Raw genomic sequence first — 25,983 nt, forward strand, 5'->3', positions numbered from 1 at the left:
GTCCAACCCCCTGCTCAATGCAGGAATCCACCCTAAAGCATCCCTGACAATGGCTGTCCAGCTGCCTCTTGAAGGCCTCTAGTGTGGGAGAGGCCATGACCTCCCTAGGTAACTGGTTCCATTGTCGTACTGCTCTAACAGTCAGGAAATTTTTCCTGATGTTCATCTGGCTCCCTGTAACCTGAGCCCATTATTCCATGTCCTGCACTCTGGGAGGATCAAGAAGAGATCCTGGCCCTCATCTGTGTGACAACATTCAAGTATTTGAAGAGTGCCATCATGTCTTCCCTCAATCTTCTCTTTTCCAGACTAAACATGCCCAATTCTTTCAGTTTCTCTTCATAGGGCTTTGTTTCCAGACCCCGATCATCCTCGTTGCCCTCCTCTGAACATGCTCTTCTTAGTCTGTGCTAAGTCTGTGCTTCTCCTTGCACTGTGCAGGGGTCCAACATCTTTTTGGAGATTCAGGGGAACCGGTTATCGTGCTTGGTGCTGCGCAGGAATTCCAGGGCCTCTGGCTAATCCACAGGTCTATAAAGGAGCCTAGTTCAACCTTGCTCCAGAAATGCACCCTAACCCTCAGCTGATGCTTCTCTCCCTCCAACTTGGACAGAGCCCCAGATGCTGCAAGAGCAGGTGCCTGCAATGGCTGCACAGAGGGATCCTGTGAGGGGTAGTGAGGACTTTGCATCGGCCTCCTCCATGGGATCCATGGTGCTGTTTGGGGATCAAATGGCTCCAGAAACCAAACCTGGGGATTCCTAAAGTACTTATTTCTGGGCTGAATAATTCCCCCCACACACACCACCATGGCAAAGTTATTACAGGGGGGGGAGTATAGATTAGGGTTTGGGGGACAATGGTGGGAACATTTCACCAAAAAGGGGTGGGTTAATTTTGGTCTCTAGTCATTGCACAAATGATGTTTTACAGATGGCAACATGTTAAGGCATTGCAAAGGTGCTTTTTTCATTGAACAGTGGTCTGGGAAATAGTGCAGTAGTGGGGTGGAGGGCTGGCCCCCTAAAGACACTGCTGAATCTGGCAGGATAACAAGCTCTTTCAAGGTCGCTGTGCAGATGACACATAGGTGGCTCACATGGGCAACAAAAAACTTTGCAAACAAGTGAAACTGTGAAAGAGCATGAGGAGTTAAGGGAGGAGACTGCTAAGGAAAGCGGGAGAGTGCAGGGTTTTTTTGCTGCTCTTGCCAAGCTGCTCTGTAGATTATCACCATAACCCACAATGAAATTGCTGTCTGGGTTCAGATGGATGTCAACCCATCGGGGATAAACTAACCCCTAGAACAAGCTAGGGGATGTCAGAACAGTTTGTTGCCCAAAAATAAGCCACCCTGTGGGAAGCGTCCCATGTTCAGATGACATGATAACCCGCTGTGGCTTGTCACCCATGATAGGTTGTCGTTTCGTGCGAACCTAGTCACTAGGTTCAAATTCACCCTCCTGTGGTTGGCCTTGGACTAAACACTAAAGGACCCCATAGAGTTGTTGTGGTAACATAGGAAAATGCCACATCTGCTGCTCAAAAGTATAAATCTGAAAAATGCAAGTGTTCAGAATTATATGAAATAAAAATAAACACCCCAACACATCATTTTCTCCACTGTATAAAGAAAGTCAAGTTTTGAAAATAGGTTTGTCAGCCAGCTGTTTATTCATTTCCAGGCAGGTTGTCACCAACATTTCAGAAATCAGACGGTATCCTTCTAGCCCATTTTTCCTCTTGTCTTTGTTATATGTCAGGATACCTTTTGGTGTTCTGGACTTTGTGCAGTGGCCTTTGTCTTCTTCTATGCCACCTGAAGGGGGTCCCGATCTCTCTCAGAAACTACGACATAGATCTTGTCCCCCAGGTGTGCAGCCAGCACTTGTTGCAGCTCCACCAGAAAGCCTCGTTCAGTGTTGCTGTGTTCACACAAAATCACCGTTATCCCCTTGGAAACTGCATCCAGTACATCATGGTGGGACATCTCTCCTACCAATACAATCCGGATGAGACAGTTATGAGAGGATCTGAGGCACATCACTCGTAATTCATTAAGACAGAGAAGAGTCAATAGTCTTGTGTTGTTTTTATCTTATTTAAGTGGTTCTGGGAACCTTTTTGGTTGAAGGGTGGGGTCAAACTGCTTAAAATCCATAAAGTAAATAAATAGCTGTAGTGACATGAAAATGTATAAAGTACAGAAAGTTCTTGGCTCAGCTCAGCCAAGTGGAGTGCCAATGCTAAACAGTGGAGTTTTACTGCATTCAATATATTTTACTACACATAGTGGTTAGAGAGATGAACTGGGACTCGGGAGACCGGATTCTAGTCCCCATTTGGCCATGAAACTCTTTGGGTGACTTTGGCCCAGGCACTGACTCCCAGCCTATCCTACTTCCTAGGCTTGTTGTGAGGATAAAATGGAGAGGAGGAAGATGGTGTTCCTTGGACAAAAAAGGGCAGGATATACATGTAATAATAAATTAAAAAGTAAGAGAAATACAGCCACATTTCCCATCCATCACTGGGCACGCAGCCTGAGGAGGTATTGCAGGAAACACAAGGCCTTGGGCCTGCCTCTCAAATCCCCATTCCATTCTCTGTGTCCGTGCCACGCAAGTCACTTTGGTGTCCACTTTTGTGCCCTTTCTCCCAGACCTAAACTAGGCAGGTAAACAAGTTTTTTCCCCTGTATGTTTTACTGGCTGCTGATTTTTCTTTTAATACGAAAAAGAAAAGCTGTTTGTGCAAGAGAAGGGTTTTTCAAATTGATGGTTCATTCAGACAAGTCTAGCCACTGAATGGTACTGTGCAGTTACGTAAAGTCACGTGCCTCCCACATTGATCCGGCCATTATTTACACCCGATGTTTCCCCTTCTAGATCCCAGGACAGCTAAAACAGGTTGTTGTTTTTAGCAGGCAGCTTTCAAACATTATGTTGTTTAATACACATTTTTACCTGTGAGATAGAGATCACTTTCTGTGCCACGCAAAACACTAGATCCTGAACCAGCACAAAGCGCCACCACCTTCACCTGGGACTCTACAAAACAGGAATCGCTATAGTTAAACGCTGCCATATGTAGCCCTCTTTGCCTGTCAGGGCTGCATATTGCAGTTGGCATGGGTTTAGGAGCCATATGCAGGGGAGCATGGCCTGGGGTCCCCCTCAGATTCTCCCTGACCCCACATACGTCTCCACCCCCAGCAGCACTTTGTGACCTATGAGAAGCGCAATTTTAATAAGTCGACCGTGTGATCATGTCTGTCATTGGGGACTGTCGTCCCCAACACGATCACTCTTCCCACTCAACCTGCCAGCCGTTTGACAGGATGGGGAGATGATATACACGAGTGGAATAATTTCTGCAGGCTCTCCAAGACAACTGTGCTTAGTTTGGTCCCCACGATCTCCATTGAGAGGAACTCTTATAGAAAAGCCGGGACAGAGCTTCCTATGCCCGAGGCAGAGAACAGCTGCCTGTCAGAATGGACAATATTGTGCTAGAGCAGCCTTCCTCAACCTGGGGCGCTCCAGATGTGTTAGACTACAACTCCCAGAATGCCCCAGCCAGCTGGCTGGGGCATTCTGGGAGTTGTAGTCCAACACATCTGGAGCGCCCCAGGTTGAAGAAGGCTGTGCTAGAGAGACCAACGGTCCAATTTAACGTAAAGCAGCAGGCTATAGCACAGAGGAAAGATCATGTGAACAAATGAGTCCTTAAAGAAACGTATTAGCTATATAGATACACGTTTTTCTATCACCTTTGCCATTATGGGAAAGAATTCTAATAGTTTTTCTTTTAAGCTGACAAAAAAACCCTGTCCAATTCAGAAAACATTTCAGTTCGCTCCACCTTTGAATTATATTTAAAAAAATAGAGAAGTTTGGTTGCTGATCAACTCTGAAGCAGTTCCAGCCACTGTAAACTAGTTTTATCCATTTCACTCCAGAACAGATCAAATTGATTCATGCCACTGAATTCAATGGGAGTTGCTTCTGAGTTGAGTACTCTTAGAATTAAAAAAAAGTATGCCCAAGAATGGATTCTCCAGCTTTAGAGGAGTAAGAGGTATTAAAACAAATTACCAGAATAAACTACCATACTCATCTCCTCCTGCTTCAGAATTCAAGCACTGAACCATTTTTGGGAAGGAAATAGGACAAGTCTGTTGCCAATATCTGTCTCAGGTCATGAGAAAATACAATAAATACTGTACCTAAGGATTTCCCTGCTCCAAGAGCTAGGCGAACATGAGACAGTTTTAAGTGGCTTTTCACTTGCTCAATCAGGACAGATAAAGAAACCGGCTCCTTCAGGGTGCATAAGCGTCCCATTCCAGTATCTTCAAGTAGAGGCTAAGAAGAGGCAGAGATTAAAGAGTTACTGTGGAAGTGCTTAGACACGTGTAGCTCCTTCATTCAACAAGTGATGGATGTCCATAACAGTCAGTTTCCATAGATGATACTCTATATTAGCTATTTGTCATTGCTTTCCACCCCTTTAAAACCCACCTACCATTTGTGCTAAGAACTGTTGCATTTGGCTGCCAAACCTTTGCATAATTACTTAAAAGCAAGCCTAAGTAAACATGCAAGGTGAACATGCTTACTTCCAAGTAAATATTTATTAGTTTACCATATTTATATACCACTCCCCACTGAAAATTTCGGAGTGGTGTACAAGATAAAATGAAAATAAAAACAGAATAAAACACTTAAAACATGTTTAACTCTCCCATAATTCTGAGAATCTCAGGCCCAGTTGATATAGTTTTAAGTTCCTCCACAATGGGGCTGTTCAGACAACACACTAACCCACAGTCAATGGTTGAGTGGGGTTGTTGTTGAATTGTGAGTTCTGAACATCTGCAGGGTGGCTTGTTAACCACGCAGTGTGGCTTATTTTCTTGAACAAGCCACCTTGAGAACCCATGGTTTGTTGTTGGGTTTTTAAGGGTGTAAACAAGCCAGATTGCATGGTTAATGACCTACCCTTCAGACATTCAGACAACCCTAACCCACGTTTCACAAACAACCTTATTAGCATGTTGTCTGAATAGCATGTCTCAATTTGTCTTCAATCATGTTTGTCCTTGATCGTACTCAACTTGTCTCTGGATATTGTCATAGTTTCCCACCCACCATTTCTCTTACTGCAGTAGTATTTTCCCCAAGCCAATAATCTAGTGAGAATCACTGCTGGTAAAGCTGCCATTGTAGCCAATATCTTTCAGCTAGAAAGGGAGCAGTTCCAGGTTGACACCGTCATTCTGTCCCCTTACACCACTGTATCTTGGTTATTTTACTTTTCACAGCTTTTGGGTAGACCCCTTTCTCGAACACAACTTATGCCAAAGACATACATCTGTACAGATGTGCTTTACCTTCTGTAATGATACGATTTCAGTCTTTTGGAAGAGAAGGCTGTTCTGGGAAAGTAAGGCCATCACTTGCAACAAGGCTTGCTGGGTACAGTTCAAGCTGACTCGTGTCTGCTCTTCTCCCTCAACCCTTGGAAAAATTATGATGTTTTTTTAAATTAACATTTGTTCTGATCTATTATGCTTAGAGTGAACAACATGAAAATGTTAGGTCTAGTTCTCTCGAGTATGGGTGGGCAATTTGAGACTTTCCAGATGTTTTGGTCTAAAACTTCCTCAGCCCTCACCAACAGTGACGGATAATGTGACTCTGTTCAGATGACACTCTAAGCCAGTGGTCTTCAACTGGCCCAGACCCACCTTGGACTCCCAACCTGCAACATGGGACCCACGTTCATAATTTCACAATTGCCCAATATGGTGGTAATAGTTTTGCTGGGACCCATCTGGACTGATCTTGCAACCCATTTTTGGGCCGCGACCACTAGGTTGAAGACCAGTGCTCTAAGCAACACATGTTGCTTACAAGATATTATGATAAACCAAGCCGATCAGAAATGTCTCTGAATTGGATACTGAATTAAGGCGCAATCCTATTCAGCTGGGAGTTTGTAGAACTTTTTTCTGTCTATACATGCATAGGATTGCACCTTTACTGAATTAAGCCAGCTGTTTAAGCCTATGTATGATATTTAAGAATATGTTACTTCATACTGTCTTTACTATTCAAATTAAGAATCAGAGATGGGCTTCCTTCTACATTATGAAATCATGTACCTTTGTTTTTGCGTGCTCCTAACTTTCAGTTATGCCACAGAGATTTCCTGGTAAAATGCTGCCTGCTCACAACTATCCTCTTAATATGAATACACACACCCAACTTAAAATATGAGTGCCTGATATTTTGGCTACCTGAAATTTGTCAGCAAGAAAGAAAAAAAGCCTTTGGTAGCCTCCAACCATACCTGACAGGGTGAGTTGTGATGAGCGACACCTCTGACATCTCACGCAAGCTGGACAAAACTGCTTCTAGGTTTTCTGCAGAGCAGGCACTAAATTCAACCCGGTAAGACCCCTCTGTAGGGTGAGCAGAAGCGACAGCAGGTTGCAGAGGAACAGAGCTGCAGGCACCTTAGACAAACAAAGCAACACCTTCAACGATGCACACAACACACCTGGCAAAGATTTAGGTTCCCAACAACCACAGTAAATGACATTTTTACCTGTGCCATTTAAAAAACAAATAGATTGGTTCCATTTCTTTACAGTAATTCGTTTGCATCAGCGCTATATATAAGTATCTGAAGTGTTTTATACGCCTAAACAAATAGCAGGCATGATTAAGAGTGCAATATTATGCCCTTTTAGGGAAGAGAGAAAAACAACCTCCCAGGGTTTCCCAGACAGCCATGCAAGACTTTTCCATCTAAATATCAACCTGCCTGATCACTGAGGGCATGCTCCTAGTGGTTCCACATAGACCTACTGTTCAATTGGAGTCCACCAGGGGAAGAGCCTTCAGTGTGGTGGCCCCATTCCACTGGAATTCCCTGCCTGGGGAGGTCATGCAGGCACCAATGTTGTATTCCTCCCGGCGCCTCCTGAAAACATCGTTGTTCCAGGAAGCCTTCCATTAATGACCACCCCTGGTTTTATTTGCACTTTGTTTATTTTAAAAATGTACTTTTTATATGTTTTATTCTTTTTTTTTCAATTTCTCCAACACTCTGAAATTCTTGAATGGGGAGCGGAATATAAATATTGTAAATAAATAAATAAATAAATAAAACATCCACAGGATTGTACCTTAAATGATTAATCATGATTAAAAACAGCCAGTTAGTGTTGCACTTTAGAGTGTTGGACTGGGACTCAAGAGGCAGCTGGACAACCATCTGTCAGGGATGGTTTAAGGTGGATTCCTGCACTGAGCAGAGGGTTGGACTCGATGACCTTATAGGTCCCTTCCAACTCTACTATTCTATGATTCTAGTCCCTACTCTGCCACAATGCTCACTGGATGACTTTGGCCCCGTTCAGACAACACGCTAAACCATGCTGCTTAACCACAAAATGGTTAACGGAATGCATTAACCATTTTGTGGTTAAGCAGCATGGTTTAGCGTGTTGTCTGAACGGGGCCACAGAGTTAGTCACTGACTCTCAGTGGCACCTATCTTACAGGGTTGATGTGAGAATAAAAGGAAGCAGGGAAGAATCAAGAATCCTTGAAGGAAAGGTGGGGGATATAAATTAACATACAAAAATAAATAATATTAAATGCCAAATAAAGCAGTTAGTTACAGCCTTGGAAGTATGTCCACAAAACTTAGTAGCCCACTTTTTTTAAAAAAAAATCACTAGCTTGCAGTGGGCTGGCACAGCAGGGGCTGAGGGTTACATTCCTCCAGTAGCAGCCTCCTGCATTTTCAGGGCAAGGAGAAGAGTGTTTCCTTCCCCAGGTAGCTCTCTTCAGTTCTATGCTGGGTTCAGAGCAGAGACAGAGCACTCCACACCATCCCTCCTCCAGCAGTGTTCATTTACACATATCTTTAAGTTACCTACATGGAATTCCTTTTCACCTGTCAGGCTAGTGCCTAAATACAATGCTCAATTTGTATCACTTAAAGGTATGTGTAAAGGAAGACTTGCTGGTCAGATCCTTACTAACTTTCTCTATTGTGTGCTTGTGATCTTTTTACATGCAGTGCGTTTTGGATACAAAAGAACATTCAGGCATGCAATTGATCTCCATCCCTACATAGTGTAGAACAGTACAGAAGAGCTGTACCATATGCTTTCTCCAAGGAGACGTAGATCAAATGGTGGTTGGACATATTTCTAATTCTTAGGCAGCAGCGCTTTAGAGAATATAAATTCCTAGATGTCAAGAGCACATAGGAATTTTTCAGAGGTTTGCGTAGACGTAACCTACCACAATCCAAACTATTGGAGGAAAGGGGGAACTTTGTGTACCGAAATGGATGGGTGTGTGTGATCCCAGTCCCTTAAGCCTGGTTTTCTCATCTGTTTTCTGCTTTCAATGTCCTGCTCTCACCTTTTCTCTACAAGGCAGATATATGGTTTCCCTGACCCAGCCATCCATTTGTGACAACAAAATGAAGACCAGTGGTCTTTCCTAAATTTGCATTTTGTTGGTGTTCTGCATGGAATTTAGAAGGGAAACTGTGGATTCTGTTCTTTATTAGCATGGACCTTATTATTTTTGCATCAACCCAGGGGCTCAGTCCCAGGGGCTTCCTAGCCGGTTCCCAGCAAAGCCCTTCGGCCCCAATGATATCCTTCCTGGCGCTCCAGAGACAATCAGCTGCTTTCTCCAGGGAAGCACCCAGCACTTTTCAACAACAGAAAACAGCAACTTTAAAACATTAGGAAGACCAGAAGCATAAACTTTTAAAACACAAGTGCGATTTTTTTGCTTTTCTTGACATTTGCTTTGTGCCAATTCATAATTCTTGAAACGTATTTTATTTATATCTTCAAACAGGAATGTCTTACCAAGTCCCTTGGCAAGCCATTTATTGACTCCATGAGGTACAGCATCATAGGCTGTATGGGGAGAATAAATGCCAACTCTGTTTTCCAGAGCTCGGATCACCAGACGCTCTTTCCAGGTTTTCCAGGTTATGCGTTTAAGGGGCTGGAAAATGGGTGGGTGGTAGGAAAGAATGAGACCTGCTTTCTTCTGCAACGCCTCCTCCATCACTTCCTCTGTTAGGTCATTGGTCAGAAACAGGGTACTGACGGTATGGGGAGGACTCGGCTCAACCAGCAGCCCCACATTGTCCCAACTTTCAGCCAGCGAGAGTGAAGCAAAATTATTTAGGGAAGAAACCAGAAGTTTGAGATCCATGAAGGATCGCAAAGTCAAACCAATCACAGGCTCTACACGCAAGAGGCGACGTGGGATCAACTTCAGGCAGGACAGTTGCATTCAGATTTCTAAAGAACCCAAAAGGCAAAAACAATTAGGAATATCGAGATGAAACATGCAATGCAGAAACAATTTGAAGTTGGCTGGTTGAAACTAACGATAGAATCCATCATGAAATTTAGTAAATACTACATTGCACTTGCTGCCCTCATAACAACATTCACACTTTTAACAAAGTAGCAATTTCTGAAGTCTTTTTTTTTGTAGTAGAGGAAGAATGCATCCCCCAATGCAAATTTATTATCTCCCAGTTACTCTATCACTACATTCCCTCTTCAATCATATTGTTTCAAAAACACTGGTAGATGTAAAAGCTGTTAACGCTGGGAAATATTAGAGCTACTTTAAAAAACCTCAACAGGTTTAAATACAAAATAAATCACAAGAGATCAAAATTCGAGATGTATTTTCTCTCACACAATAATGCTTGAGAAGTAGCCTATGAAGTGCCCAATAACTGCCACACACGTTATGTTAAACACCCCCCCACACACACACATAGATTAGAATTATTGGTTATTTCCCCAAATTTGGAAATTTCCCTCCTGGATTTTGTGAAAAATACAACAATCAAGGATGCAAACAAATGTACACTCAGCTGTAAATCCCACTGAACTCAATGGACTTTCTGAATAAACACACATAGGATTGGATAACTGATCCATTCTAGAATTAACTCCCTTCCCATTTATAGTTACAGAAGAACAACACAAGGGATTTAGAGATGGAGAAGTTCTATGATCACTTCCCCCTAACTGAAAGTATGGACCACGGGCACAGGGAGACTAAGAAGGCATGTGTAAGCAATAATTTAAAACAACAACTATACAGTAGGAGGCCTTTCAGTTTCTATTTTATCAAATTTCTGGCTAGAAGAAAGAAGTTTGATAAAATAGAAACTAAAATGTGTCGTTCAGTAGTTCCGCCCTCCATTACCTGTAGTCCAAAATATCTGGAGGACACCAATTCCCAGTATTCTTGACCACTGTGTGGGGCTGATGGGAGTTGAAGTATCTGCAGGGCACCAAGTTGGGAAAGGCTGCACTAGTTCCTCTGCCCTCCATTTCCAATACCGAGATAAAAGCAACACCACAGTAGAGGTTTGTGTAAGCACTTCATATGCTCTAAAACACTATGTACACACGTGCACACACTATATATGAAGTGCTCCTCGAACATTATCTCTATAATGTATATGTACACACATACGGATTACGGAGGGAGACTACTACACATATATTCCAAACAGTCCGGAAATATTGTGCTACTAAATCTGGATCCATGCTAGACTTATTACTTAATTGTATTTTAGTTCCCTCCAACCCATCGCCTTGTGCAGCCCCTTTTTATGCATCTTTCCTGGGAATCCAACGGGAATTACTTCCAAGTACGGGTGGATAAGCTTGCAATCTTCTAGTTCATACTATTTTATAAAGATCAGTTATAAAATAAAGGAGTATCTCCCCCACACACCCCTTCCAGCTTTTTCTTTCCATTCTACCCAACAACCAGCATTTTTTTGCAGGGTTCATTTTGCCCCCACCGGGGAAAAATAGCCATCTTGCCACTAAGGACTCTTAACAGTGCAATCCTATACGTGTCTACTCAGAAATAAATCCCACTGATTTCAATAGGGATTACTCCCAGGTAAATGCAGATTTTCTTAACAAGCCGCTCTCCAGATATTTTGAACTTCAACTCCCATCAGCCCTATCCAACATAGCCAATGAGCAGGACTGCTGGGAGTTGTAGCCAAATAAATAAATAAAAATCTGATGGGCACTAGGTTGAGGATATAGGATTGCAGCCCACGGGTTATATAATCCTACTTAGAGCAGACCCATTGAAATGAAAGGAAGAGAGTTTAGACTAAGGTTGCGTACAACCCTAAATTGGCGCGCGATGTTTGCAACTCTCACCGCCAATTCCTGCTCGGGGCCTCGCCGCTCCTCCTCTTTCGGCGTCGGCGTCCGGGGCCGGAAAGAAACCCTTCGGGAGCAGACCGCGTAGATTCGAGGGCCGGGCGAGCGAGCTTTCGTCGCTCTGTGGCGGCGGCGAGGAGGTAAAGGCCACGTTGGGCCTCAAGACGCAAAAGTGTCCCCGGGTCTCGTCGCCTTTGCTGGCTTCTTAACAAAGCCTTTAATGGTTAAGTTCACTAAGATGGCACATTGTTTTAACTGTTTTAATGCTTTTAAATTGGTTCGTGGTTTAATTTGTTTTTGCTGTGTATGTTTATTTTCTACTGTATTTATTTATTACATTTCTACACCGCCCAATAGCCGGAGCTCTCTAGACGGTTTTATCTCTGTATGCTTTTATCTGTACGCCACCCTGAGATCCTAATGATATGGGGCGGGATACAAATGTTTTAAATAAATAAATAAAATTATGCTTATTTGCACAGAAAACGTTTCCCCCTGTCCCCCCTCCCTCGGTCCCGCCACCCCTTCGTTACACTTAGCGGGTGGGGGTGTTAAAACGTCCTCCTCCATCCCTGGAAGCAAAACAAAGCTCGGGTTGCTGTCTGTAGCAATACACGAGGAAGGGAGCTAGTTGTAGAGTAGACATGATAAGCACCAGGCGGGTTTATATGAGTCTATGGCAGCCTTCCCTAATCTGGTGCCCTGTAGATGTTTTGGACTTCAACTCCCATCAGCCCAAGCCACCGTATTCAGGAATGTTGGGAGTTGGAATCCAAAATGGCTGGTGGGCGGGCTCGAGCACTGTGGTTCAGATATTCCTGCAATAGAGAGGTGGGCCAATACTATTTTATACTGCAAGTGTGTGTGTGCCGTTTTTAATATTCCCCGCATTATTAAAAAGAAAACAAAATCAATTCTGTAATTTGAAACAAGAACAGCACCATACCCTTCTGCTCCACTCATAATTTTTCTATGACTGTGTTTTATGGGCGCTGCTTTTAAGGAGTAATTGTATGCATGTTTAGACAGAAAAAAGCACTATAAGTTTCAGTATTCTCCAGTTAGCCATGCTGGGTGTTGTAGGACTTTTTCTTCCTAAGCATGCATAGGATTTCGGCTTTTGTTTGTGAAGATTCATCTTCCTCGGTTTGTTGATATGCTGTATCTCTGCTGCTTTCCACAGTGTTGTTTTGTAAGAAACCTTCAGACCAGTCTGCTGCCTGTTCCTAGCCAACACAGATGGTGAGGCTGGTTGCTTGGATATCTTCTTATGCAACTGCTTGCAAGATATTTCTTGGAAACTAGGTAGCTGTCCACCCACAAATATTCCCCCAGTTTAATATCATGCCAGTGCTTCCTTGTGTCAATGCTTCTCAATAAGTAACTCTTACAACAGCCCTGTAAGGTAGACTGGTGGGGCAGAGGAAAGGACACATTTTAGTAACTTGTCAGACTTCTTTCTTACGCCACAACAAGCAAATGAACTGAAAGACCACCTAGTAAGTTCATGGCAGAAGTGAGATTTGTTCTGTATCTCTAGCTGGCCCCCGTGCCACTGCCCAGGCTGTTCTATGTAATGCAGGAAGCTTTCCACTTCATTGGCATCTCGTAAAACATTATATACATCACAAAAGGGAGTCTGCCTTTTTTTTAATATAGAGTCACTGATGCTCCATCTCTCTCTTTTATTTATTTGTATTTATTTTATTTATTATTGCATTTATATCCCGCCTTTTTTCCTCTAAGGAACCCAAGGCAGCATACATAATCCTCCTCCTCCTCTCCATTTTATCCTCACAACAACCCTGTGAGGTGGGTTGGGCTGAGAGTCTGGGACTGGCCCAAAGTCACCCAGTGAACTTCCGTGGCCGAGTGGTGACTAGAACCTGGATCTCCCGACTCCCAGTCTGACACTTTAGCCACTACTCCACACTGGCTCATATTTTTGCTACGTGAACATGCAATTCTTAAATTAGTTGTGATTAATTTGTCGCATTGATTTCAATGTGTTGGATCCAGGTTTAGGCACATGCTGACAAAAGTGGACTTCCCTGCCCCCTCCTCCCTATTGTAGCCCCTCCACCCCCCGAAAATGCCACACAGAGGGTCAGAGGACCCTGCTGAATGATCACCAAAGATTTAGCAGAGGCATCTTCTGTGAATAGAGTTCTTCTGTCTGTGGAAGGCAGATCCTGAATCCAGTCCATTGGGTGTATTCTACATGTGACTAAGGGCGTTACTAGACGAGGCTCTAGCGCGCGTTACCTTCCGCAGTCACGTCGAGGCTTCCAGATGACGTTCACGAGGATCCGCCGTTATCCTGCGGCGAAGCCTCTTTCTCCCGACTTTAAAAAAGTGAGTTTTAGGGCGCCTTTTCCTGCCGTCCCGCGGTAATTTGGAGTACGTGTGGGAGGATGTGAGGTCACTGCGGTCCGCACTGGGCAGGAAAAGGCGTGCTAAGGGGGAGTGGTCAGCGGCTTCGGTCAAGCCGCCTCCGCCATTTGCGCGCAGTCTGCCAGCTGGGGCAGCGCGGCGGAGCGTCTTTTTTTTTTTACTCACCCACTGATAGTTTGCGCAGGAACGGAGGAACGGAAAAGTGGCTAGTGTGCTGCTGGGGTGTGTGGGGGATGGGTGGGGGATGTGCGCCTGTTCTAGTGGTTTTTTTTTATTTCCCCAGTGACAGTTTGCGCAGGACCGGAGGACCGGAAAAGTGGCTGGTGACTCCTTGCGGTGGGCAGCTACCGTGGCCGCATAATGGCGGTGCTGTACGCTGCCTGTTAGTGTGGGTACCAGGCTGGCAGAGGGCAGAGCTGTTTGTGGGCTGCTGCCATGGCTACGGCCAGATGTGGGTTGGCTCCTTGGGATGGGGCAGAGGGCACAGAGGCGATCATCGCCGCCGACACCTCAGAGGCATGATGGGAGATGTAGGCACAGAGTAGCCATGCAGACGATTGACCTCGGGTCATATGACACCCGCCACGACCCCCATCAGGAAGTGAGCGCATCAATGTTGACCCTCAACAGCACTTCAGCTGGCACTGGCACTGCCGCCGTGGAAGGCACTGCGGCGGCATCGCTGACGGCTGCGCAAGTTTGCGGTCTTTCGGACGTGCGCAAACCGTGCAGCGAGCGAAAAAAAAAGCCGCGGCAATCAGGCCGGTGTGGCTGCGCAACCGTGCTCGCGGCGGCGGCGGCACAACCGGCGCAAACTTCCGCCACAAATCGAAGGCAGGTGTGGAGCATGAGGCGTCACGGCTGAACGGGAAAAGCCGCTTTCACCGCTCCTCAACGACGGAACACCCGGTAGGTCTAGCAACGCCCCAAGTCTGGATCCATCCTATTGTATGCATCTATCCTGAGCTGGACATTGGAGGTGAGGGTGGGTGGAGGGAAGCTAATTAGATATAAAAATACTTTACATGGGAAAGGAATGCTAAATACAGAGCGTTTAGACATTTCAGTCTCTCTGCATTTTAAGATTGAGCACTTTTGTTTGTGCTGATCTGCTTCCACTAAAGGCCAACTATTCTGGCTTGGCTTATGTCTATTTGGCTGCTTTTTTTTTTGCGGGGAGGTGTTCTAGAAATAAAATAGTTTAATTCTTCTCTTTCCCCCTCCCCAGGCTGTGACACTTCACACTGATGTGGGAGATATTAAAATAGAACTCTTCTGTGAACGGACACCCAAGGCTTGTGAAGTAAGTATAGAAACATCAAAAGGGTTAACTGAAATCATTTGTTTGTAATGCAAGCAGCCTCTTCTCCTGTTCAGATTTTACAAACCAAATTGTAGTAGGGGTGTAGTTAGTAAAACTTCCTTGGAGCCCACTAGATGAGCCTTCCGCAATCTGATACCCTCCAGATGTTTTGGACTTCAGCTCCCATCAGCCCCAGACAGCATGGCCAATGGTCAGGAATGCTGGGAGTTTTAGTCCACAACACCTGGAGGGCACCTGGAGGTTGGGGAAGGCTGAATTAGACTAAGCACCTCCTTAATAGGCATTCTATGGTAATTGACAAAGGTGTTTATTTACTACATCATTTCTTTACTGCCTAATAGCCAAAGCTCTCTGGGTGGTTCACAAAAATTAAAACCACAAAATACAGGATAAAATACAATATAAAATATAATAGCTTAAAACTACAATATAAAAGTGCAAGCAGAGTAAAACCTAGCAACAGCCCAATGCCTTTTATATTTGCTAATCTAGCTTCCTTTGTGGGATTCTCTGTTTTCATAGTAGTTTAACTAGATAAAATAAACTGTCTCTGGCTAGTTCTGACTTTTTGTGGCTCTGCATTGAATATCACTTTCTATCCATTTTAATTTCCCATTTTTATTTGCATGGTAGTGTCACTTTGTATTGCTAAGGTACTACTGGCAGCACGCAGTCACCTTTTCTAAAAGAGTTTCACTGCACTCCAAACATAATGCAAGATGACTATTACTATCTAACATATAGAAATGTAAGACGAAAGGAAGGTATGATCCTAGGTATCTCTGGTTCACCATATACAGTATACTAGAGAGTTCATTATCTTTTTTTAAATCACTAGTATTTATTATTAACATTTTTCCTTCTCCCTCCTAATCCTCTTTGCTTTTGTGCTGTGACTTTTAGATTGTAAGCCTACAGACAGGGACTGTCTTATTTCTTATATTTGTAAGCTGCCTTGGGAGCCTTTTTGGCTAAAGGGTGGGATAAAAATGCTATAATAAATGAACGAATAAAACAATAAACATTTGTATACTGTCTTATCTACTATAAAGCCATCAAGGTAATGTACAACAACAACAAAAATCAGATCACTTCTTAGAACTTAATAACACAGATGTGCCTCTAAATTGTAATAAATAAATCCTATATAGAATAACAAAAGTAGAATAATTCACTCCACTATGTAAAATATATTCCTCTAACAACACTGCTCATAGCCTATTAGCATTCCTTGTAATGTTCTGCAGCTTATTTCCAAATTAATTTGATTGACCTTTGTCACTTTCAAATGCATTCTGTCTTCCAAGTGACAAGGTTCTGAGACCAGTGAGGTTTACCTTATTGACTGAGGTGTAGATCTGATTAACCACAGCTTCCCATCTTCTCCAGACCAGGAATTATGATTAATCTTAACTATAGTTAGTTTAAATAAGATTCAGAAATTACGGTTTGAAGTTGTCTTATATGAAACTAATCATAGTTAGTGTTAACTACGGTTTCTCTGTCTGACCAAGATAACAAACCACAGTTAACCAGAAGCTTCCAGTCTTTCTCCTCAGTGCAGGAGGACAGGAGGAGCATGTGAACCAAGGAGGAGGCTGGGCTTGTTCATGTTTCGCTAAATCATAGCATGACGTCCATATGCAGCCATTATGTCTACACAGGGCCTTGGAATGTGTACGTCTCTAACATATTGGTTATTGCTGCTGGTTTCCTTTTTTTAAATTAGAATTCTGTTTCTATCTCTAGAATTTTCTGGCTCTCTGTGCTAGTAACTACTACAATGGCTGTATTTTTCATCGGAATATCAAAGGCTTTATGGTCCAGACAGGAGATCCAGCAGGTAATTCCGTCTGTTAAAGTTAGATCTCTTAAACCAAGGGCACACAACCTTTTTTGGCCCCAAGGGTCACATGTGATGCATGCACATACATACGCACACATTTACGCATGCATATCCACACATACACATGTATGCCCATCCTCACAATCCTGATATAGATTGCTCTTTCTTCACTGCTAGCAGTACCAAGAAAAGAACAATCTGTGTGAGGATCACTGGGAGAGTGATGCAATTTCCCCCCAAATAATTAGTTGCTAGCTTGAATTTTAAAAGGTATTATGTCATTAAGGCAAATCAAGGCAACAGGCTATATCACTGTCATAATACTTTGCATTTCCATAGAGTTTTAGTGTACAAACCACTTCATGCACACTGGCTGAATTCAGACCTCACATTTCCATTCCTCCAGTTCATTGGCACCAGCCCTGTGCTGTCACATGTGTTGCTTGATACATTACTCCTTGGTCTGATGAAACCATTGTTTGCTTTCGTTGCTTATAGGGAGTAGATTTCAAGAATAGTGGCTTGTCTAAGGGTAGTGAGTTAATGATGGAAGGGAGATTTGAATAGCTAAGGTGCAATCCTGTGCATGTTTTGACTGGCTGGGAAATGCTGGGAGCTATAAGACTTTTTGTCTAAACATCATAGGGTTGTGCCCTCGGTCTCTCAAGCACTTCTGAATCACTCATATGCAACAGTGCTGTGAGACTGATGAGTAAACACTCATCTGCAGTCATCCACAGAGCAGCAAAACTTATCAGGAAATGTCAGTGGCGTGGATTCTATTGTAGTTTCTCCGATTTTGTTATGCTTTTGCATTGGCTCAATACACTGCTGTCCAGCCTAGTGATTCAGAACATCCTGGTACTGTTATTTGGGGGAAAGGAGTGGTTAATTTCACTGGCTATTTTGATAAAATGTTGCTGTCTGAAACAGCAAATATCTCTAGTTTCTCATTCTGCCAATTTGGTGTTTTGTTGTCAGTGCTATCCGGATGTCTCCTTTGTGCTGCCTTGTTGTATGGATAAAATCCTTTGCCCACACACAGGCTGGGAACTTTTCAGATGAAAGTGTGGTTCCTTTAAAATCAGCGGTAATCTTTGGTGGTTAGTACTTAGTAACTATAACAAGTTCTAAACTGTCTGAAAATTGCCAACCAAGAAGAAATCTAGGGGGCTGGGGCATTGTTTGAAGGCGCATGATTCAGGAACCTGGCTGAATTTAAGCAAATCTACAGGGGAGTCCACCTGGAAACACTACATACACCACTTTGAGTTCAGTGATGATAGACTGTAAAGTTATTAGTTTATTAAATGAATAGTTTCTGGAATGAAGGCATAATTTAATTTAATCCTATGTCCTTTCATCTTTCTTCCGCCGCCCCCAGCTCGTATGCCCTGCAACATGGTCACATTGCTATTAAACAAGTGCTGCTCAAGCGTCCATGTTTTTAATAACTTTTCAGCTCCTTGCTAAACTTAAAGTGGTGATATGTTTCTGGGCATGCTTTCTTTAAATTAAACAAACAAACAATTATTGTCTGTCTTCTTTAAGATCTTGTGGACTACTGAGACCTGGGGCTCATCTACACCAAGGAGGATATTCCACTATGAAAGCGGTATATAAAAGGCAGGAGCCACACTACTGCTTTATAGCGGTATTGAAGTGCACGGACAACTGTTGGGGCCCATTGACACATACCATACACCGCTTTCATACCCCTTTTATAGTGCTATATCCTGCTTGGTGTAGATGTGTCATGGGTCCCAACAGTTGTCAGTGCACTTCAGTACCACTGTAAAGCAGTAGTGTAGATCTTGCAGTGCACTTCAATACCGCTATAAAGCAGTAGTGTGGCTCCTACCTTTTATATACTGCTTTCATGCTGCTTTCATAGTGGAATATCCTCCTCAGTGTAGATGAGCCCCTGGTTGCTGATTGACGAAACATTCATATGTGAATCAAATGAAAACGTTGAGATGGCTGCTCGTGGCATCATCTAGCTTGTGGCACCGACTAGATGCATCTCTGTCATTAAATTCGGATCTACAGAAGTCCCCAGGTTTTGGATATTCATGGTTGCCATCGCATCTATGAATGATAGCTAGTAAGCCAAGCCAAAATCTATAGATTTGTGTAGATCAGATTGTAAAGGCACAGAAGGATCTAGTAGGTCCCAGGTCTTCTCTACATTTAGTGAAAATCCTGCAGCCTTACCGAGGCTTTCTCTTCTGGAATCTTCATGCTTTAACGATCAACAAAATACATGCGCTTCCTCCCCCGCCCCCGATTTTGGCTGATTCCCTCTCAGATGTTTCAGAGATACCGCCAGCAGATGGCAATGTTTTATCATGCGATTCGGGTTTATCACTTCATTTTTGGTGATTTTTTAAATGGCGGATTAGCCCTTGAAAACAACATGAGAGGCACTGGAGGATGACGTCGTGTAAAGGACCTGCGAACATCTGTGAGTGAACAATCACGAGTGCATGATCACTGCCTCATGCAGAGATGCTCCTAGTGTGCTATATTATGTTATAAGCACTCCTCTCAAACTTTTCAATCAAGAACTAGCCTCAGTAGTTTCCAAGAACTTAAAAAGTCTTCTAGCATGTTCAGAGAACTTGGGGATAAGTGTGGTGTCTTCTCTGATTTACACTGAGATTTGGAGAGAGAGGAAACAGCAGGAGCCTGTTGGACTGCTCAGAAGATTTTTTTTTGTTTTCTTACCTTTTTTCTAATCCCAGCACAAGTGAGAGAAGACTTCTCCACTTTGCTGAGTCTTTGCAGTTTTCTGAGAACTTGGGGAAGATGGTCTTTTTGTGCTGGACGTGGAGAAGGGTCACCACTGGTGACATGGTGGCTGGATTTGGAGCCTGGCTAATGTATCTAACTACTTCACTCCCCACCCTGGTTCTTTCAGGCTCTGGAAAAGGAGGAAATAGCATTTGGGGCAGAAAATTTGAAGACGAATACAGTGAATACTTAAAGGTATGTTTTTTCCGCTATCCATTGCAGTTTCTTGAATTTGTTGTACATCGCCTTGAAGAGGAAATCACTCTGAGCTTAAGGCAACTGTGTGCCTATTGCAGATCGGGTTGCTCACCTTTTCTCCCCCTCTCTGGTGAAAGGGTTGTGCCCCCCTGGCACGGTGCATTGCAGCCTTCTCCAACATGGTGCCCTCCAGATGTGTTGGAATGCAAATCCCATAATCCCCCAGCCACTATGTTGGCTGGGAGGATTATGGAAGTTGCAGTCCAACACATGTGGAAGTCACCAAGTTGGAGAAGTCTGGTATAATGGGAATTGGATAGATTTGTTATCGCAAGGCTGGGTAGATGATTTAAAGCCTTCAAGGGGTTGTTGTTAGCATATAAAGCCCTTGGGACCAGGTTAACTTAGGGACTTTTTCACTCCTTATGTCCCTGCCCAATTATTAGATGGAGCACTTCTGAGGGTGCCCCAAGCTCCTTAGGTTCATCTTAGGAGCACTTCTGTTAGAGCATTAAATGTTGCAGCACGCACCCTCTGGAACACTTTATTATTTGATATTAGATAGGCCTCCACAGTTCAGACATCTTCTTAAAACTCATCCCTTTACAGAAGCTTTCCCTGAAGTGTGCCTTAGCCACAGAACTTGCACTACATGGGAACATAGGAATCTGCATTATACATTGGTCCATCTAGCTCAGTATTGTTGGCACTGACTTCCAGCATCTCTCCAGGGTTTCAGGCAAGATTCTTTCCTAGCCCTACCTGGAGATGCTCTACCGCCTCCCAAATAAACTAGCTAGCTACCTGTTAGCTTCTAGACTTAATTGAAGGTCCTGGTACCAACTTTTAAAGGTCTCCAAGGCCTGAGACCTGCATAACTTTATGACTGGCTCTCCTGAAATACAACCTCCCTCCCCTGAGCCAGTTAAGATCTGCTTTGGATACCTTACACCATGTCAGAGCTGGGAAAGGGTAGCAACACACACTACCATGCCAGGAACCTGATTCATGGACATATAAATATGTTGCCTGGATTTGATTTACTTTATGGTTCCTAACCAAAGGGGGACTCAAGGAAGCAAAAAAAAAAAACCCTATTAAAATGAGGAGTTGCTCCATTAGTGCCTGAGCTGTGACAGCTCAAAATGATAATAGTCCCAAACTGCTCATATTGAGGTATGAGGATAGAGTATAAATCAAAAGGATATTTTTGTCTGGCAAAGTAAGCAAACAAACCCAGAGATGGAGCAGGGCCAGATAATGTAGTTTAATGTTATTAGAGGCAATATGCTATGTACACCAGTTGCTGGGGAACATGGGTGGGATGGTGCTATTACACTGATGTCCTGCTTGTGGGTTTCCTGTGGGCAGCTGGTTGGTCGCTGTGTGAACAGAATGCTGGGTTAGATGGATCCGTGGTCTGATGCAGCACGGCTTTCTTATATTCTAATGTTCTTAATGTTTTACATTGCCTTGAGACCATCTGGTAAAAGACAGGATAGGGATGCTATAATTCTTTTTTAAAAAATGAGGGTGAGGGTTTTTTTCTTTTGTGTTTCCCCCCCTTATTTATCTGTTTCTCTTTTAGCACAGTGTTCGTGGAGTTGTTTCCATGGCAAATAATGGTCCAAATACAAATGGATCTCAGTTCTTCATCACCTATGGCAAACAGCCACATCTAGACATGAAATATACAGTGTTTGGGAAGTAAGTAATACATTGTTGAACCTGATAATGTGAATAATAGGAAGATAGCATTTAACAGCTTTCCTGAACCTAGTGACCTCCTTATGTTTGGGACTACAAGTCCCATCATCCTTAACTGTTAAACATGCAGGCTGGACTTATAGGGACTGTGGTTTAAAATATCAGGGGGGCACATAGAGTTGGAAGGAGACTTATGGGCAATCTAGTTCAACCTTTCTACTTCATGCAGGGAATCCAGACCTACAACCACCCCAATAGATGGCTGTCTATCCCAATCAAAATGAGAATCAGGGTTGTTTGGAGTGGGGGCATGTGCCATGTGCCCCCAGCTCTTTTGAGCTGCACATCATCGTTAATACAAACCTGCTTTTTCCCCGAGCTCAGTAGCCTTGCATTGACTGGAAGACCTGTTGACTCACTTGCTCCACAGACAAATAGAGGTGTAGTCTAAAGGCAGCAGCCTTTTAATCTGTAGGGGGACACTGCAACATTTCCTTCCCCGCTCTTATTTTTTTTGTCACTCCCTGCCTTTCTACTCTCCCCAATCCCATTATACCTGCCTATAGCATCTAATGGAAAAGCCCAATATAAAGGCATCTGCGACGGCACCGACCTTATACAGAAGGCCTTGCCTAGCACACCCTCCTCAAGCCAAGCACTACCACTTGAACAACCTGAGGGTAGGGTAAAACACAACCTTTTCCTCATATGAGAGGGTAAAGGCTAGAATCTGGAAAGGTTTTACTGTGTATGTAATAAACTGAAATATATGGTTTTATGATAGTAACTGTAGAGCAGGTGATAAAGCCAAGCAGATGTGTGGTTTGAGGTAACAAAATAAAATATTTAGTTTTGTTTAACAGATCTTAGTTACTTTAAATGCAAGTTAACCTGCTTAATCTACTAGTTCTAAATTCAAAACAGTAATCTTAAGTCTCCTAAAATCTTATCTCCATTCACTCTCCACACCACTGGACACTCCAAACTAACAAACCCTAACTCCTTAACTAACCCAAAATCTCCTCAGCCAACCTATTTATACTCCTCCCTCCCCTTCTCTCACAGCATCATCAGCCACACCCACTTAGTCAAACATTCGCTAGACCAGAGCTTTCCAAACTTTTCATGTTGGTGACACACTTTTTAGACATGCATCATTTTGCGACACAGTAATTCAGTTTTACTAGCAAACCGAAGGTTAAACTGACTCCTTATAAGAGATACGGACACATACATAAATTGTAATAACGAAATGTATGGGGACACAACATATCTCACGAAAACCTTTCATTTATATTTTTAAAAATATATGATTTGCAAGATAATAAACATACATTTCCAAGACTTTTCACATTGAACCAATTTTGTCGAGCTGCGATCGAGCAGCGGTTGAGACAGTCTTCTTTAAAAAAAACTGGACCCATGGAATTTCTTGAATGCGTCACTTCAGGTGCAGCCGTGTCACCGGAAGTGACGCGGAATCAGCTGTTTCGACCCGATTATGCATACTGCACATGCGCAGTACCTGTATGATCCCTCGACCATGGTGTGCATACACGGATACGAAGGAAGGGGCATATACTAGTGCACCATACTAATTGGCACCTTTGCTGCGTAAAAATGCATGCAAGTTGGTATTGCTTATTCCACATAGACTCAGAGGTTTCTTGTTACGTTCGCGTGACACACCTACACACTAACGTGTCGCGACACACAGTTTGGAAAGCTCTGCACTAGACATACAAACTCAGACGTACCTAAGGGACAGACAGGTGGTATCGCCACAGCAACATATGTTTAATAGCTAACAAAGATATATATATATGGGCTGTAGATAGGAAACTACCCAGATTACAGTGCCAGAAAAAACACTATGCTTTCCATATAACGTGTAGTTCTTAATGGGACCAAGAAACTGGCAAAAAGTATTATTCTAATGTATTTGCTGCTTTACCCTGCTTTGAATATTCCATGTAAGAGCTTCAGAATTACATGCAAGTTAGATCTTTTTATTTTAAGCTTTGCATCTTACATGCCCAGGCCTGGGAGCTTGTTTGAATTGGAAGGGTAAAGGACAGAAAAGGCTCACTGTGAAATATTGATATTTCATACGGTGTCTCATTTTACTTATTTAGGATTGAAGCCTTAATATTCTCTTCATAACGGTAGAAATGACTATATAGGGAATCTAAGTCCTAAGGCTGTATTTGATACAAATCCTTCTAGGTTGCTGAGCATTTGTAATCTAAAATGTGTGCCTTTCTGTGCAGGTTCTCATGACTATTCCATTTTTCTCTCCTAGAGTTATTGATGGCTTGGATACCCTGGATGAGTTGGAGAAACTGCCAGTGAATGAAAAAACGTTCCGCCCCCTTAATGACGTCCACATTAAAGATGTTACAATTCATGCTAATCCTTTTGCATAAAAGCTGCAATGTGGCACCGTAGATTCCTGAAGGACTGGTTCAAATGAACTCCTGATGGGGGACAAACGGAATTAAGGACTTCCCAGGCTTTTCTAATTTGCACATTCCACCGGAGAGAAAAGCCAAATTCTAACATGTGAAATTGTTTAATAAAGGTGGGGATGGGGGGCAGGCATATTGTAGAAATAAATATATTTTTAATATTTTTAATCAAAGTCTGTTTTTCTTGTTGAGGTCTTGATATATTAGCTACTCCTTTGATATACATTGATCTGGTTTGCACAAACAAAATAAGCCACTGTAGCCCCTTCATCCAGCCATGCCACCTGCCCAGGCCGTAATTGTGGAAATTGTGCTGGCGCGCTCTGCAATTTAAATACGCTGTGGTGACTTATTTTGATTGTGTGTATTTGGACCATTACATGCAGACTGCCTCCTCTGTTTCCTTTTCAAGACTTGAAGTGGTTGACAATTGCTTCCAATGGGTTAAAGGTCTCACAGCAGAATTGCAATCCCACCCCCGTAAGTGCCTGCACCATGGGCATCTGCCTCATTTATGTGAGTTGACACCTAAGCTAATATCATAATAAAAACAAAACAGTAAAAGGCTAAATAAAGGCTTAATAAATCCAGGTAGGATGAGGCTAGGGCTGTGATTATAGCAATGGTGCCATGGAGGTGGCGATTCTCCATTTCCCTATGGGCTGTTTTTGCATTTAAAAACAAATCATGCTGATCCATGAGTAAAAAAAAAAAAAATCCAGGCAAACAACCCAAATCCGTAGTTAGGCAATAGGTTTATTGGGACCATTCAAAATACCTCATAAGATTGTGCAAGATTTTGAGTTCACATAGACGAGTGCAGCTGGGTTGTTTTTTTCCATGTGCCTTGGAAAATACCATTTAACTGTTCAGAGTGGAATTAAACCCACACAGGAAAATAGTTTCCTACCACCTGGTTATATCTTGAAGGTTCCATATACTGTATGACCCAACTAGTAGGACTTAGGTCAGCCTTCCCCAACCAGGTTCCCTGCAAAAGTGTTGGGACTTCTAGAAACCACCAGCCAGATTCTGGCAATTGTAGCCCAACATATCTGAAGGGTAGTAGATCAGAGAAAGCTGACTTAGGTAATACTATACAATTTGGTTTCAATAGCCTTTTTTACCTAGTTCACTGTCAAGGTTTTTCAAGGCACTGACAAAGAGAGCAGTGAGACACTAGCAACAGCTTTATTGTCCGCAGCGAGACAGAGTTAGCACAGGTGTGGGCAACTCCAAAAGGAGAGGAGAGGGCCCCAAAAGCAGTTATGGCAGACTTTTATACTGTGTGGTAAACAATCTCTTTTCTGTGAGAACTAACGAAATACAATTATGAACTCGGATTAGAAGCCTGTATTCCATTGTTGTTTTTAGATAAGTCCCTGAGCGTGCCTGTCAGTTCTTTTTAGTATACACTGTTTCTACACAGAGCATTATGATTTCAGATACATTAATCAACATAGTAAATTCCATTTCAAGTTCTTTCAAGTACAACACAACCTCCATTTTTACTTCCTCTCACATGCACTACGTAACAAACAAAGTCTTTGCGCATCCTATGTGCAAAGAGTTTGTCCTTTCTAGTGTCCTGCATGTCTTATCAACAAGTTCAGCACATTCCTTTCTCACTCCATTTCTCTACAACAAGAAGTTATTCTCCATTGTATCCCGTTGCTACCACATCACCTATAATTAATTTCTAATGTAAAAACTGTGATGCTTTCTTTTTATTTCTACTCTCTGCTTAAGAATGTTTCGGCCAGGGCAAGAAAGGTCTGAGGTGCAACCAGCACTTGGGTCAGCATTTGGTTTCTTTGTCCCATGAAGACCCTGTTTAGATGACACGCTAAGCCATGGTGGTTAAGCACTTATGATTTAGCTTGTCATGTGAACCATGACTTAGCATGTTGTGTGAAGGAACCATTCCTAACAATGGTGGCTACATAGCCAGTTTAAACATCATTACTAACCATTTGCTGCAAAA

At 43.0% G+C, this 25,983-nt stretch overlaps 2 protein-coding genes across 4 annotated transcripts in view; one reads left to right on the forward strand and one right to left on the reverse strand.

The window, feature by feature from the left end:
• Window positions 1–1,651: 1,651 nt before the first annotated feature.
• NIF3L1 (NGG1 interacting factor 3 like 1) overlaps window positions 1,652–25,983 on the reverse strand; it is a 130,674-nt gene continuing 106,342 nt past the window's right edge. The window contains exons 2-7 of one of the 2 annotated variants that reach the window (XM_063116189.1): window positions 8,912–9,355; window positions 6,358–6,523; window positions 5,396–5,522; window positions 4,229–4,367; window positions 2,967–3,050; window positions 1,652–1,995 (exon numbers count right to left, since the gene is read on the reverse strand). In XM_063116189.1, coding sequence (XP_062972259.1) covers window positions 1,811–1,995; window positions 2,967–3,050; window positions 4,229–4,367; window positions 5,396–5,522; window positions 6,358–6,523; window positions 8,912–9,347 — 1,137 coding nt within the window. In that variant the 5' untranslated portion in view covers window positions 9,348–9,355 and the 3' untranslated portion in view covers window positions 1,652–1,810. Of the gene's footprint in view, window positions 1,996–2,085; window positions 2,165–2,966; window positions 3,051–4,228; window positions 4,368–5,395; window positions 5,523–6,357; window positions 6,524–8,911; window positions 9,394–25,983 lie in introns of those variants that run through there. The other variant, XM_063116190.1, reaches the window with a different exon arrangement.
• Window positions 11,342–24,125, forward strand: PPIL3 (peptidylprolyl isomerase like 3). 2 transcript variants are annotated; one of them, XM_063116191.1, is made up of 7 exons: window positions 11,342–11,492; window positions 12,453–12,511; window positions 14,892–14,966; window positions 16,737–16,830; window positions 19,754–19,821; window positions 21,413–21,531; window positions 23,834–24,125. In XM_063116191.1, the coding sequence occupies exons 2-7, from the start codon at window positions 12,509–12,511 to the stop codon at window positions 23,955–23,957; spliced, it is 483 nt and encodes a 160-aa protein (XP_062972261.1). In that variant the 5' UTR covers window positions 11,342–11,492; window positions 12,453–12,508; the 3' UTR covers window positions 23,958–24,125. The 2 variants fall into 2 exon arrangements, with proteins under 2 accessions (XP_062972261.1, XP_062972263.1); XM_063116193.1 differs by having other exon boundaries at window positions 11,375–11,409.

Source organism: Elgaria multicarinata, chromosome 2 (genome assembly GCF_023053635.1).
Source record: "Elgaria multicarinata webbii isolate HBS135686 ecotype San Diego chromosome 2, rElgMul1.1.pri, whole genome shotgun sequence".
Classification (NCBI taxonomy): Eukaryota; Metazoa; Chordata; class Lepidosauria; order Squamata; family Anguidae; genus Elgaria; species Elgaria multicarinata.